The sequence below is a fragment of the Phyllostomus hastatus genome, unplaced genomic scaffold (genome assembly GCF_019186645.2).
Source record: "Phyllostomus hastatus isolate PE091 unplaced genomic scaffold, TTU_PhHast_1.1 phas_scaffold_182, whole genome shotgun sequence".
Classification (NCBI taxonomy): Eukaryota; Metazoa; Chordata; class Mammalia; order Chiroptera; family Phyllostomidae; genus Phyllostomus; species Phyllostomus hastatus.
In genome coordinates, this window is record NW_025334013.1 from 1,182,452 (window position 1) to 1,197,201 (window position 14,750).

Sequence of the window (14,750 nt, forward strand, 5' to 3'; positions counted from 1 at the left end):
GCTGCAGACCAGGGTCTGGGCCGGAGCTGCTGCCCCAGGTGCTGTGGGGGCTGCAGCGGCCCCTCGGGGACTCGGCTCGGTGGCCTGGTCATTTCTGACTGTGCGTCCGTGGGCTTGGCTGACTGTGTGAGCGGCTCCCCTTGAGGCTGCCCGCAGGGACCCTCACCTGCCCACCGAATTGCCAACCCCTCGGACCACTGGAAGTCGCCCTGGGTCAGCGTTCCTGGGGCTGTCGAGTGCCAGGAGGGGCCCTGACCTTGACCCAGACCAGGGACACATGTGCCTTCCGCAGAGAGAGCCAGCAGGCCCAGCTGGGTGCCTGCCCTGTGGGACAGAGAGCCAGGGCTCTTGAGATAAAGAAAAGAGAAGGCCCCGAGGGCTTCCTGGAGGAGTCTGCATTCAACAAGAATGTTCTAAGTTCCGGATGTGATGGGGCTGTGGGCACCATGCCTCCCGCCCAGACCTGTGCCTGGTGCTGGGCCACTCCTCAGCAAGGGAAGCCTGTCTCTGTCCCTCCACAGACTGCAGCCCAGCTGGCCAGGGACGCCCGTGGTCTGGGCAGGCCCGGGCCGGGCTGCCTCCCTCGGTTCTGAGGCTGCCGCTCAGCTCCACGGGCCGGTGATGGCGCCGTGTGTGGGTGCGGCCCGCCTGCCTCGGCTGGGTGTCCTACCAGCTGGGGAGCACCGGGGCCTCCGGCCCCGCCCCGAGGGCCCCTGACGCTGGTGAGGACAGTCATCGCCACGGCTGGATTGTTACATATGTGACTGTCACCCCTGAAAAGGCCTCAGCAGCCCGTGCCCCGAAGGAGAGCAGACCTGCGGGTGGGCGGAGGGCTCTCGGGGCCCCGTCTGCGAGTCTGTGCGGGGGACGCCCCGGGAACCGCGGAACCCCACGCCCCCTGGGCTTCCGGAGGGGCCTGCCGTGTAACAGAGGGGCCCGTCCTCACTCGGAGACGCCCAGGGGAGGGTGCGGACATGGCTGACGCCCACGCGCTAGACGCCCCGGCGGTCATTTTCGACAATGGGTCTGGGCTGTGCAAGGCCGGGCTGTCCGGGGAGATCGGGCCCCGCCACGTGGTCAGCACCGTGGTGGGGCACCCCAAGTTCCCCGTGGCCTCGGCGGGGGCCGCCCAGAAGCTCTTTGTCGGGGAGGAGGCCCTGCACAAGGGCGACACCCTGCACCTGTGCCGCCCCATCGAGCGCGGCCTGGTCACCAGCTGGGACGCCATGGAGGCGCTCTGGAGGCACCTGTTCGAGTGGGAGCTGGGCGTGAAGGCCTGTGGCCAGCCGGTGCTGGTGACCGAGCCCGCCCTGAACCCCAGGGAGGCCCGGGAGAAGGTGGCCGAGCTCATGTTCGAGACCTTCCAGGTGCCGGCCTTCTACCTGTCGGACCAGGCCGTGCTGGCGCTCTACGCCTCGGCCTGCGTCACGGGCCTGGTGGTGGACAGCGGGGACGGCGTCACCTGCACCGTGCCCATCTTCGAGGGCTACTCGCTGCCCCACGCGGTCGGCAAGCTGCACGTGGCGGGGCGGGACATCACGGAGCACCTGGCGCAGCTGCTGCGGGCGGGCGGGCGGGCCTTCGCCTGCGGGCTGAGCACGGCGCTGCTGGACGACATCAAGGAGAAGCTGTGCTACGTGGCGCTGGAGCCGGCGCGGGAGCTGGCCCGGAGGCCCGAGGAGGTGCTGCGGGAGTACAAGCTGCCGGACGGCAGCCTCGTCCAGATCGGCGACCAGCTGTTCCAGGCGCCCGAGGCCCTGTTCGCGCCCCAGCAGCTGGGCCTGCAGAGCCCCGGCCTCGCCCAGATGGTCTCGTGCAGCGTGGCCAAGTGCGACGCCGACGTCCAGAACACCCTCTACGGGGAGATCGTGCTCTCGGGGGGCACCACCCTGTTCCCGGGGCTGGACGACCGGCTGCTGAAGGAGCTGGAGCGGCTGGCCTCCAAGGGGACCCCCATCAAGATCACGGCGCCCCCCGACCGGTGGTTCTCCACCTGGATCGGGGCCTCCATCGTCACCTCCCTGAGCAGCTTCCGGCAGATGTGGGTCACCTCGGCCGACTTCAAGGAGTTCGGGACGTCCGTGGTCCAGAGGAGATGCTTCTGAGGGGCCCGCGCCTGGGGCGGTGCCCCTGGGCGGAGAGCGCCCCCCCCACCCCCATGTTGGCCGGGTGTCCAATAAAGAGGTGCATGCAGCCTCGGGCCACGCCCGGCTCGGCCCACTCTTTGCGGCACCAGAATGACCTCTGACCCCGGTGGAGAGTCGTGTGTGTGTGTGTGGGGGGGGGGGGCGGGGGGGCCTGTCCCCGCCCCCTCCCCTCCTCCTGGGAAAGCCCTGGGCTGGGTCGGGCCATGCCCACCTGCAGGGTGTGGGCCGAAAGCCCGGGTCCGGGCCTCCTGCCCGGAGCCTGAGCCTGGAGGGCCCCGGTGGGGGTCTGCGTTTTAAACACGTGTCACGGGTGGGTCCGTGACAGCCAGGGAGAGCCGCCTGTTCCAGGGGAGCAACCCTCAGTCGGGCAGGGGGTCAGCACCGCAGGGCCCTTGCTCTGCTTCCACGGGGCCGGGCGGCCGGGCAGGAGGGACCCCTGGTCCTGGGCGGACGGTGGGCGGGACCAGCAGAAGTCGCCGCCCCCTGCAGGACCCTCTCGGGGTTCGCTCCCAGGAGCCCGTGCGGGTCCACGCGGTAACCTCCGGGGCTCTTTCTGCCTGTTTCTCTGTCCTGAGGTGCCGCCGACGGCTTCGTGGAGGAGCCGGCGGCCACCGGTGCCGTGAGAGCGAAGGAAGGAGGAGGCGGCCCGTGCCCTGTTGGGAGGCGGGCGGCGTGTGCCGTGTCCGAGGACATTCGGTGGTCGGGCCATTTTCAAACCCAGCGTTGCCGACCTGTGTTTTTACCGGTGAATTTAGACAGTTTACGGTTAGAGTGACGTGTTCAGCCTTAAGTCTGCCACTTTATTTTCTGTCCCTCCCACCCCACCCCCGTGTTCCTTGTTCTTTTTTCCTTACCTTCCCGTGGGTTACTCACCCATTTTTTGGGGGTTCTATCTTATTTATGGGATTTTGTATGGTATTTCTTAGTGATGGTGCCAGGCACCCTGCGGACCCCCCGGCGCTGACATCTTACCGCTTGGACTGAGTGCAGAAAACGGACTCCCACTCAGGTCCCTTGGCCCTCCCAACTTTAGCGCAGAACGGTCTTCAGTGTCCCCTCTGTGCACGTCCAGCACAGCCTCAGAGAGGGCTAAGATGTTCCCTTTAGCCCCGGCCGGGGTGGCTCAGTGGATCGGGTGCCGGCCTGCGAACCCAAGGGTCGCCAGTTCGATGCCCAGTCAGGGCACGTGCCTGGGTTGTGGGCCAGGTCCCCAGCAGGGGGCAGGGGAGAGGCATCCATACCTTGATGTTTCTCTCTTCCTCTTTCTCCCTCCCTTCCCCGCTCTCTAAAAATAAATAAATAAAGTCTTCAAAAAAAAAGAAATTTTTTCCTTCAACCATCAAATGATTCAAGATGCTTGCGAGAAGGCCCGTCTCCCGCAGGTGCCCCCGCTGGTGCCCAGCCCCGAGTTCTGCTCTTCCGGGAGTTCCGCGCCCTTCCACGCCCCTGTTCCCTCTCCGTTCTGCCCAGAGACTCACTCGAGCTGGTTTCTAAGAACAGGGTTGCCGGCAACGGGATTTCCTAGTTTTATTTCCCTGTCATCCCCGAGAACGTTCCGGCTGGGAACGGAAGTTCTGGGGAACCGTTTTCCTCCAGCACTTGCAGAGCGCCGCGCCGGGTCCCCCTCCCCCGCCGCCCCCGGGGCTTCAGGTCAGAAAGCGCCTGCTCTTCTCCGGGGGGGCCCCCCTCAGGTGCCGAGTCACAGGGGGTCCCCCTCAGGTGCTGAGTCACAGGGGGTCCCCTCAGGGCCCGAGTCACAGGGGGTCCCCTCAGGTGCCGAGTTGTCCCTCTCGGGCTGCTTCCCAGAGGTTTCCCGTCCTCAGTGCTCAGAAGCCTGGCGGGGTGTCTCGGTGTGGACGTTTCCTGGTTCATCCTCTTTGGGGTTCACCCAGCCTCTGGAGTCTGTAGATTCATGTCTCTGGCCAAATCCGGGAGGTCCCGGGCTGCAGCGCCCTGGGGCACTTCTCCAGCCGCACTCCGGTTCTCCCTCCTCCGGGGTCTCCGGACGCCCAGGGGCTGGCGGTCTCCGCGCCATCCCGCAGGCCCCCGGGACTTCGTCGGTCATTTTCACGTCGCCCCCCCCCACCCCACCTCTTGCTCACGCTGGGCCCGGTCTGCCCGAGTGTCCCCCGAGCCCGCCCCCTGCCCTCCCCCTCCCCCCGAGCCTCCGGGCCGTTTCCCTTCTGCTGTGTCTTTCAGTCTGATCATTCCCGTTGGGTTCTCTTTTCATCACGTGGCTCTCTCTCTTCCTTTCTTTGCCGGGATTTTCCTGTTTTGCGTTTGTTTCGAGGGAAATGATCGTCACTCCCTGAGGCAGGGTCGCCGCGGCCGCCTCAAAGTCCTGGCCCGGGTAACTCCCACGCCCGAGCCCCCTGTCGCCCCGCAGGGGCCTTTCTCCCTCGGTTTACCGGGTCTGTGCCCCGGCCCGCTCCTGTTCAGTCCTGTTTTCTGGTGGGCACCCCCCCCCCCCGTTGAGGGGTAGCACCAGGGCCGATGGGTGGGTGGGTGCGGTTTTCCGGTGGGCCCTGCAGAAACCCCCCAGAAGTCCCCCAGGCACTCGGCCTCACTGCAGGGGGTGGGGTGCGGGTTCAGTGCCCCGTTTGGCCCCACTGAACCCTCCCCCAGGGGGGAATTGGTGCTGACTACCACCACCTCGGTGCCTCTGAGTGGGGAGAAGGAGAGTGCTCAGCGTGCCCTTGGGCTCAGCTGACCCCTGGGCGGGGCGGGGGGCAGGGTGCTCGTCCTCCTCCCGCTGCCTCCTTCCATCTCGCTAATCCTGGGTGGGGCTGGAGGGTCTGGGCCCCCCGGGCCCCCCTGGGCCCCCCTGGACCCCACAGATGCCAGGGCAGGGGGAAGGTTGCTGATCGAACCTGGCTCACGCCACCTGTTCAGTCTCACTGCTGCTGGGTGGGGCTGGGGGCTAACTCACCCCTGGACCCCACGACCACCACCCCTGCCAGGAGCCTGGGTGTCACCGACCTCTGCTGAGCGGGGATGAAGCAGCCCCCTGCTCAGTCCTGCGACACCACCCAGCAGGGGACCCGGGGACCCTGGAGGTGGGGCGTGGGGTGCACAGGAGGTGGAGCTGGGTGGGGCGGTGTGCAAGATCAGCTCCCACTCTGCCTGCGGAGACCACAGCGGCGGCGCGTGGGTCCCGTCGGCTGGGGTGGGGAGGGTAGACCCCAAAGGCGTCCTGTGGTGAGGCCCCACTCCCACTCTGTGGTGGGAGCAGACTTCCCTTGGTGCTATTTCAGCGGGTGCCCTTGGAGATTCGGGGTCGGGGCTGCGCATCGCACCCCGTGTGGGTGTGGGGTGCCACCTGGGCTCTCAGTTGTAAGACGGGGGACCTGGGAGGAGTGGGTCCCCGAGTAACCTTCTTCTTCCTTTCCATCATTCCTGGAGGTCACAAGGATGCCTGGAGAGGCCCCCGGGCCCCCGCCCTCAGTGGCCTCCCTGTCGGGGTCACCGTGCACAGGTGAGAGGGCCAGGCTCAGGAGTGGCGGCCTTCCGAAACGGAGCAGGGGGGTGGGAGCGGAGCTCACCCCAGGCCGCCGGGCCAGGCCTCTGTCCCCCGAGCAGGTCTCCACACCTTGTCCCGGGGGGGACCCTCCCCAAGTGACCCTCCTCGGGAAGTAACCTGCAGCTCACCCGCCCCATGCTGGTCCTCTGATGGGGCCACGGCTCGACCGCTGTGGCTGCGGGGGGGTGGGGGGAGAGGAGGAGGAGGATGGTGGGGAGGATGGTGGTGATGATGGTGAGGATGGTGATAATGATGGTGATGGTGGTGATGATGGTATTGGTGATGGTGAGGATGGTGATGGTGATGATGATAAAGGTGGCAACAGTGGTGGTGACAGTGATTTTCTGACCTCTAGGTCATCTTCAGCACTGTGTCCTTGGGACAAAGGGCCTATGTCGGTGGCAAAGGGCCCATCCCTCCACGGGGACAGAGCTGGGGACCGAGGAAGTGCAGGGTGGGAATTCTGAGTTGTGCAGCCAGCTCACGCTCTGCACTTGGACAGCACCCTCACAAAATGGGGGTACACCACAGCCGTGAGGGTGCCCACTGCACAGCCCCTGTACACCACTGGCACGGATGCCAGGTTGCCAGTCGTCCGTGGGCGCCGGAGCCCCAGGTGCCTGGAGTCCCTGTCTGGCACCCCCCAGCCCTCAGCCCCGTGGCCTGGAGCCAGCCCCTGTGTGGGGAGCTCGCCCCGACCTTCCAGCACAGGTGGGCATCAGGAGGGGGGCGCCAGCCCCTGCCAGGACGGCGGTGAGCAGATCTCGACAGGACAGGCTGGCCTGCCACACTGCCCCTCCCCCGCAGGGGCTGAGGGCCCGCAGCCGGACAGCCCACGGCCTGGGGTGGGGCTCTGGACTCCCTTGCCTCGGCCCCCCGCAGCCAGTGGGCAGACGGACGACCCCGGGCCCTGAACCCACACCCGCAGGCCCCACCCCTTGATCCTGCCCCTTCTGCCCTTCCCCAGACATAGGGACCCGGCTCTTCTGCCCCCGGGGCGGGGCTCCCGGGGCAGGTGGGGAGCCTGACGTGGGGACCCGAGGCCCCCGTGGCTGCACGGGAGACCCGTCGGCAGACGAGCTCCAGCTGGGGCCGGTCACGCAGCACACGGCTTCTGGCCCCACGTGAGCGGGGCGGTGCGGGCGCCCGGAGTCCCGGCTCTCGCTCTGGGCGCTCAGCGCACACGGTGAGAGGGCCGAGGGCCGGGGGCCGCCCCCCAGGAGGGGGTCCGGGGCCAACGCAGAAGGCCAGGACGCTGCCCGAGGTGGCTCCAGCCCTCTGTTGTGGCTGAGGGGCATTCCCCGTCCGGAGAGGGCGCAGGACCGGGGCCGGACTCAGGGTCAGCCTGGCCAGCCGCAGGCACAAGGCCCTGGGGGCACAGTTGGAGCCTCAAAGGGGACGGGTCTGGCTCTCCAGCCACCCGCAGGCCCCTGGACAAGGGTGGGCATGGCCCTTGGGTTCCCAGACGCCGGACGTGTGGGCCTGTGTCAGGGCGGCACCCAGCCAGAGGGGCACCCCACGCATGAGACCCCAGCACCCTGCACCCAGGTTTGTGTGTGTGTATGGGGGGGGTGTAGCAGAGGTGCTGGGCTGGGGTCCGACATGTTTCCTGGAGCCGAAGGTTTTGGGGGACCCCATGGGACACCATGCTCGGGCCCTGGGGGCAGGGGCCAGACAGCCAGAGGCCCGGCCCAGGCCTGACTCAGCCCCACGTTACCCGGCCAGGACTTGGGCTCCCCGTTTGGGTGCCGGGTGCCGGGTGCGGGCACAGAGAGGCCGAGCTTTGAGGCGCTGCGTCTGTTTCAGGTCCAGCTCCCGCGGTGGCCGGTCCTGGGCCCGGGCAGAGCAGGCACCTGTCCCTGGATGAGCAGGTACGTCTGAAGCTGCAAAGAGGGGGAGGGGCAGCCCGGCCGTGCCTCCGGGTGGGTCCAGCCAGGACAGAGAGTCAGGCTCCCCTGCCCCCAGCCGCCTGCCCACCTGGGCCTGGATCAGCGCAGGGAGGCCGGGGCCAGGATGGGCCAAAGCCTGCCAAGTTCCCTTCACGCTGCATGCTGTTTCCTAGAATGTTCTAGAATGTTCATGGCGGGGTGGGTGGTCTGAGAGGGAGCCACAGCTGGGCACTCAGACCAGTCGGGGTTGAGCGGGCTCCCGGGCCCCCGCCCCGCCCGGCCCCAGGCGACCCTCGGAGGAGACCGAGTTAATGCTGCGGCCTGTTGCTCACGGTCTCCTGGGTGCGGCTGCTGGCGGGGAGCCCTCCGCCGGCCTGAGAGGTGACCCCTGGAGGCAGGTCCAGGCCCCTCGGCCCCCACTCGCTCTGACGCCAGCAGCCAGGGCTGGCTCCAGCCTTGTGGTTTCCCTAAAATCCAAGACCCCTGCCTCCCACGGGGACAGCCAGGACCCGGTGGCTGTCCCGCTGGGGGGCAGGGCCGTCCCCGGCTACATGCGCGCGCCCTGTTGGCGACGGGCGGCCTCTCCCTCCTCGTCCACCCTTAGGCCCAGTGGCGGTGGCGGCGGCGGCGGCCCCGGAGCTTCCTGGTAAATGCCCAGCGCCACCTCGCCCTGTCCTGGCTCCCCGGGCACGCAGACCCCGAGTGACAGCGCCCGACGCCGGGAACAATGCCCCCATTGTCACGGCCGGCCCCGGCCCGGAGCGCGGAAACACAAGATGCCGCGTCCCTGTTATCGCCCTCTCGGGGAGCGGGGCCGGGCGCCAGCCCGCGCGAAGACATAATAATTTTCTCCCGTTATTCAGGTCTCCTGTTTCCTCCGTCTCGCCCCACCTTCTGGCGGCGGCAGCCGGCGGGAGAGGGCGGCCGGGCTGCGAGGGCTCGGGACCCCGGGATCCCCGCACACCTGGGCCGCCGGGCTGCGTCCAGGGCCCGCGGGGACTGGAGTGGCCGTGGCCGGGGTGCCGGGTGCTGCCCTCGCCCCAGTGTCTCTTGACCGGAGGCCACGGTGCTGGCAGGGCCGGGGATGACGCGGATGCAGTCAGAGGGTGGAGGCCTCCCGGTGGCCCGCCCCGCCTGGGCTGGCCAACTCGGGTCAAGGTGGCCGCTTCTGGCCACCCCCCCCCCACAGGGGTTGGGGGCTCCCGTCCACAGTGCCAGCCTAGCCTGGCCGCAGGGTCGGGGCCACCACGGAGACCCCACCGGAAGGCTGGCAGGGAGGGGGCCGGGGGCTGGCCCGCCCGCCCCGCGAGGGCCATCTCAGGCCTGGCCGAGAGGCGTCAGCCGAGTAAGCGGATACCTCACAGTTATGCAACCGGGGTCGGCGAGGATGGGCCGCGCGGCCAGCCAAAACAAGCACCTCCCGGCTCCAGAGTGTGAAATCGTTGGGCCCAATTAGAGGGAGGCGCGGGGAGGCGGCGGGGGCTGGACGCCTCTGTGGGAAGGGCGGCCTGGCCCCGCGGCCACCCCAACACCCTGGGGGGGACGGAGAAGCTTCCCGAGGCCTGTCCCTCCCCCACTGCACCGGACATTTCACACACAAAGCCTGCACGCTGGGGGGGGCAGGGGTGGGGATCCTCGCCGCCTTCCTCTGCGCCCGGGAGACACCCGGCTGCTCACTGAGTGCCTGGAATGACGACGTGACCCCGACGTGACCCTGACGTGGCCCTGGGCCGAGAGGGTCCTCGCTTTCCAGCCCGGCTCCCGGCTCCTGGCCTGGGTGCCCCAGAAGGTGGCCCCGCGCAGTGTCAGGGGCTACCTGGGTCCAGGGGAGACAGGGACCCTGCCATCCCATTCACCAGCCTGTCCTAGAATCTGGGACGGGCCCCAGGGAAGACCCGAGGGGTGGGGGCCGAGGAGGGGGTGTGCCCAGCTGCCACAGGAGGGGCTCGGAGCGAGGGAGTACGGGGAGCAGTAACGATAAGCCCCCCATCAGTGCCCAGGGAGCCCCTGCTTTCTGGCCGAGGCTTCCCCAGAGCCCGTGGTGTGCGTAGCAGCTTCGGGTCTAGGGAGGCGTCCCCGGGGGGTGCAGGGTGGAGGTCGGAGGGTGGCGGTCCTGGACGGATGTGTGCGGCTGTCTCCCACCGGGGGGCCAGGCGGCCGGCGTTATGGAGATACACCGGGAGGGAGAGATGCCCGTCCCACCGGGGTGGGAGGCCGGCCCTTCGTCTCGAGGGGAAGTGGGCGGGTGTCCCCGTACAGCCCAGCCCGGGGCCACCGGTCAGAAGTGGGAGCAGGCCCGCAAAGCTGGACGGGCGGGCGGAGGCCTGTGCACATGGGGGGCGAGGGTCCTCCCCGGAGGCCTCTGAGCCCGCGGGGACCTCTCCAGGCCCTGGGAGAGGCGGCTGCAGTGCACCCCGGACCCCAGCCGGCCCCCGCCCTGGGTCCCGCAAGGACCCATGATGGGGCTGCAGAGAGTTTGGTCAGTGAAGTCCTGCCTGCGCGCTGCTCCCCACCCCTGGGGCTCGTCGGGGAGCCCCCGCACCCGGCGGTACAGTACCCCACACCTGGCGTCTCAGCCCCAAGCACGGCCACAGGGTGGAGCGGCCCCAGCCAGTCACTACCCCCCCCGCCCACGTCTTCACAGCCCGACTGCCCGCTGCCTCGGGGCTCCCAGCGGCCCGTGGGCCTCTCTCCCCGTGAGCTCTCAGTGGGGGCAAGTGGCCAGGCCACTTTTGTCTTTTTTTTTTTTGCAGAAAGAGGGAGGGATGCCCAGGACACAGGAACCCCCAGGTTAGGGGCAGAATCGCACCTTCCAGCTGCTGCGGCCCCCAGGCCGGCCCCAGAGCCCCCCTCCGCAGGAGATGCGGCTCCCGGGCGGGAGTGGCTGGAGGGCCATCGGAGGGGGCCGTGGGCCTGGGAACGTGCCGGCCAGACAGCGGGGGGCCGGCGGTCCTGTATGTCTGGTAACGGCCCCTGATGGAGAGCCCCAGCCCCGGGTCCCACCCCCGTGACAGAGGCAGCCGCCCACACACGGGCCCCGGGTCCAGGGACGTGCCCACTCGCCCTGCGCTGCTCCACCCAGGCCTCGGACGCCCCCTATACCCTCCAGCAGGGTGGGGTCGTGAGCTGCAGCAGGGGCGCGGGCCTCCCTCCCCGTCCGCCCCCCGGGGGCTCTCTCTCCCTCTGCACTGCGCTCCCGGGGGGCGGGGCCGACGCCATCGGCGGGAACCCACTTTCCCCCTGATAGGGACACAGGTCCGTGATAAACGCGCCTGACGTGTCTGCCTGTGCAAGCCATTCTCGGGGTCCGGCGCGGGAGCCCCCAGTCCTGGTGTCTGGGCGCAGCCTCCCTAGGCAGCCGGCTCCGGCTCCGGCTCTTCCTGCGGGAGGGGCCGGGCCACCCCCGGGAAGGACCCAACCCCGCAGGGGGCTTTCCCAGGACCGCCACCCCGTCCTCTGTCCCCTGCCTGCTGGGGACGCCCTCGGAGCCTCAGCCCAGCCAGGAGGGCTCCCTCCACGTGCCCCCCGCTGCCCCTGAGCCCCAGGTCTGGCCCGCCAGTGGGAACGCCTCACGTGCCGACTCCTGCTTCGCTTCCCACTCAGGGCCCTGGGGCTGCCCCCTCTGCGCCGAAGCCCGCCAGCCCCGTGCTGGACAGGCACTGAGGGCCCTGCGGTGAAGCACCCGGTGCGCCCGGGATGGGCCCCCGTGGGCCCTCAGCCACGGCTCGCACTCGGGGCCCCCGGCCCTCACCGCGGGGTTCAGGGCGGGGCTGTCACACCGTTCTCTAGCAAGCCTGCAGGGGGCGCGAGGGCCATCGTCACAGACCACAGGACCCAGACACTGGGGCAAACACTCAGATCCCGCTGCAGAGTGGTCCCTCGATGGCCGCGAGGGAAGCAGATTGCCCTCCGCCTGGTGGTGGGCCACACCCGATCAGGTGAAGGTGTGGGAGCCGGAGGACCGGCCTTCCCTGAGGAGGAGGAAGGGGTTCCGCTGCCAACGGCGTCCTGCCTGCGCCACGTCGGTTCCCTGGGTCTCCAGCAGAGATCTCCTGCCCCCCACCCTGCGGAGTTTGGGGTCCCGTGCTGGTTCCGCGCCGTGTGGGCCTCTTCCTGTCCATAAGTGCCTCTCCACAGGCGCAGGTGCGCGCACACTCACGCTGCTGGATCCGCGTCTCCGGAGGGAGGACCCTGACCCGCACAGGCCGCAGTGGAGAACCTTTATGACATTCAGTGGGATTTACCTTCGGGCAAAGTATCTCGTGCGGCCAGAGCTCCCACCGGGCAGGGGTGCCAGGGGGCCCGAGGCCACCAACTGACACCGTACTTTTGGGGGGTGGGTGCTTTGCTGGGCACTTTGGGGCCACGTCCTTGCTGTGGGCACTGGGACTCTTGGCCTGGCGTCCTGCATTCGCACACACGTCTGGGTGTCCCAGAGTGCCTGCGTCCCTGAGCTCAACGCACAGGGCGTGCCGGCCGGGCACCAGGAGGCCCAACAGGACGCTGGCTGTCAGCCGGGACCCATGGGAGAGGGTCCGCCCCTCGGAGCTCCCCATGTCGTCCCCAGGTCCCAGTGACGCCAAGGGCCGACGTCACTCCCAGTGGCTCAGTCACAGTGGCAGGGCGCTAGGAAACCAGCCTGCTCTTCTGAGAACAGGCGAATGAAAGCAGGCATCAGGCTCTAGGGATACGAGCAAACGTGTTAAATTCCTGTGATGAAACCACAGCAAAGCCCAGACGCGGGGGGAGGCAGTCGCCCGGGTGTCGTTGAAGCCCACCCATGCCACCTCCGCCCTGGCAGCTGCGGCAGCCTCGTGGCCAGGGGCCCCCGGGCTGTGGCGCCGGCTGAGAGAGCCGGGCAGGCTCCCGACCCCGTCCGAGTCCCGCTGCTCCCCAGGGGCGCACACACACGTGTGCACATGCTCGTGCAGGCAGGCGTACACCTGCACTCACACTGGCAGGAGGCCTCAACAACCAGCTCCACCCCCGAGTCGCCCGGCCCTGCCCTGGCCCCACGGCGACCCTTCCTCGCAGTCACGACGAGGGGCCGGGGACCTGCGGGGTGGGGGTCCTGCCGGTGGGGACCCGCAGCCTGGCGGCACCCTCGGCCTGAACCCCCCACGGCCCGGCTCCCTTGGGCAAGCTGGGGTGGGACGGGGCCACTCACCCTGCTTCCCGTGGCCACACGGGGGGCCCGCAAGCCTGTGCACCTGTGTCCTTTCGCAGCGGGGCCCGAGGGCTCCGTGTGGGTCCCCAGGGCCCGTCGGCCAGGGAAGCCCCGGGTGGCAGGAGCCCCCTGAGCAGGCCCCTGTGGCAGAATGTCGGGCAGTCAGGGCTCGGACCCGACGGCACACGCCCCCCCAGACTCTGCCCCGTCGGGGGGGTGCCCGGAGGAGCAGGCACGGGAGGCCTGCCCGCGGCCAGCGGCGTCCGTGACTCGGGCCGAGGCAAGGTTTGCTCCGGAAAGGAGGGCCCGGTCCCTGGTGTTTGTTCTCCAGACAAGGACCCGCTTTGAGGGCAGAGGGGCTGGTGGGGCCCCAGGGAGCCGCTGGGGGGCTCCTCCTGGTCCGAGCACCCCCGGGTGGAGCCAGGCAGACTTGCGGTGGTGACGGAAGGGACTGGCCTTGGCTCTGTTTTGCCGAAACCCAGATTTCCCAGGACAGCGGTGTCCCCTCTTGGGATGAGGGCTGGGGGCTCCAGCCCTAGGGTGAAGGTGGGTCCCACCCCGGGGCCCCCGGCCCCTCCCCCCTTTCAAAGGGGGTCTTCTCCAGCAAGGCCTGCACGCGTCCCCTAGCACAGGCCACAGTGGGGGGCCAGGGGCTCCCCGTGACAGAGCCCTGTGGGTGCTGGACGGAGCCGGACTTCCCATCTCGCCGCTCGGATGTCCAGGGGGACCGAGAGCCTCCTTCCCAGAAGCACGTGTGTGTGTGGGGGGGACGCCGCAGGCCCGGCTGGGTGGAAGGTCTCCTCCGGGACCCGAGTCCTCCCCTCCCTCAGGTCACGTGGACTCCTCGCTCCCGAGCCCGTCCAGCCGGCCCCTCCCCGGGGGGAGCTCGTGCGCGGCCAGAGTCTGAAACCGCGCCAGCGTTTCCGCTGGGATTACGCGAAACCAAAATCTTTCTTTCCGCAAGCGTTACACAATCGCTCTTCTTTGAAACGTTTCTCTCCGTCCTGGGGACCGGGGCAGAAGTCCGCTCCAGGCCCGGGGCGGGCGGAGGGCGGCTTTTCCGCGGGATGGAGCCGAGGGGACGGAGGAAGGCCCGGCCCCGCCCCCCCTCCAGGCGGGGCTCCCGGGGAGGGGCCCACCTCGGGCGCAGACCCTGGGGGGGAGGGGCAGGCCGCCCGGGAGGCGGAGCGGGCCGTGCGTGGGCAGGGAAGGGGGTTACCCGGCGGCCGACGAGCCTCGAGAGTCAGGCGTGTGTCCCCACGAGGCGTGTACTCCGAGTGCCACGCGTGCTCCGGGAGGCCTTGGCCCCGCCCAGGGGGCGGATCCGCAGGAAGCCACTGGAAACCGCACGCTCGTGCGGAGGCCTCTGAGACCCGGGGCGCGGTCTCCGGGGGGTGGCGGGCTGCTCGCCCGGGAGCTCTGACGCGCACGCAGATGGCGTCACGAGGACGCTGGACTGCGGCGGCGGCACTCGCTGGGGCCGCTGTGTGTCGGGCACCTGCCACCAACAGGGGCCGGGCAACGCTCCGGGCTCCGGGGGTGGGAACGACCCCCCTGCGTGGGGGCTGGGGCTGGGGCTGGGGCTGGGGAAGGGTGCATGACCAGCGCGCGGAGGCTCTGGGTGTCAGCAGGACCCGTTCCCGGGCCTCTCCCTGGGGGTGCGCAGGCCGGGCGTGCGGGCCGGGCCCAGGGCAGGGAGGGAGGCGCGACCCCCTGACCTTCTGACCCCCGCCCTGACCGGGCTCTTCTGGGTGGCGGCCTTGGCCTGCTCTGCCCCTTTTCAGCGAGCACCCCCCCACTCCCGACCCCTCACCCAGTTCCCCCTCGTAACTTCCGTCCACGGCTCCTGACCGGCGGCCTCCGGGTCCCCAGCTGCCCTGCTGCGTCCTGGGTCAGCTCAGCTCGGGACCGGTGTCCCCAGTGCAGGAGCTCAAGTCGAGGGCATCACGTTGACAAGGGTGGGGCAATTTCTGTGGCGCCCCCGGACCCCAGGCCTGGCGGGAGCCTCTCCCCAGGGGCACGGGGCC

General features: G+C 69.5%; 1 protein-coding gene across 1 annotated transcript; it reads left to right on the forward strand.

Annotated features, from left to right (window-relative positions):
* The first annotated feature begins 974 nt into the window (after positions 1 to 974).
* On the forward strand, positions 975 to 2,105 carry ACTRT2 (actin related protein T2). The gene has a single exon (XM_045860070.1). The coding sequence runs from the start codon at positions 975 to 977 to the stop codon at positions 2,103 to 2,105; it is 1,131 nt and encodes a 376-aa protein (XP_045716026.1).
* The last annotated feature ends 12,645 nt before the right edge of the window (positions 2,106 to 14,750 follow it).

Excerpts from the sequence above, each read along its gene's own strand:
- ACTRT2 (XM_045860070.1), top strand. The coding sequence starts at position 975 with ATGGCTGACGCCCACGCGCTAGACGCCCCGGCGGTCATTTTCGACAAT.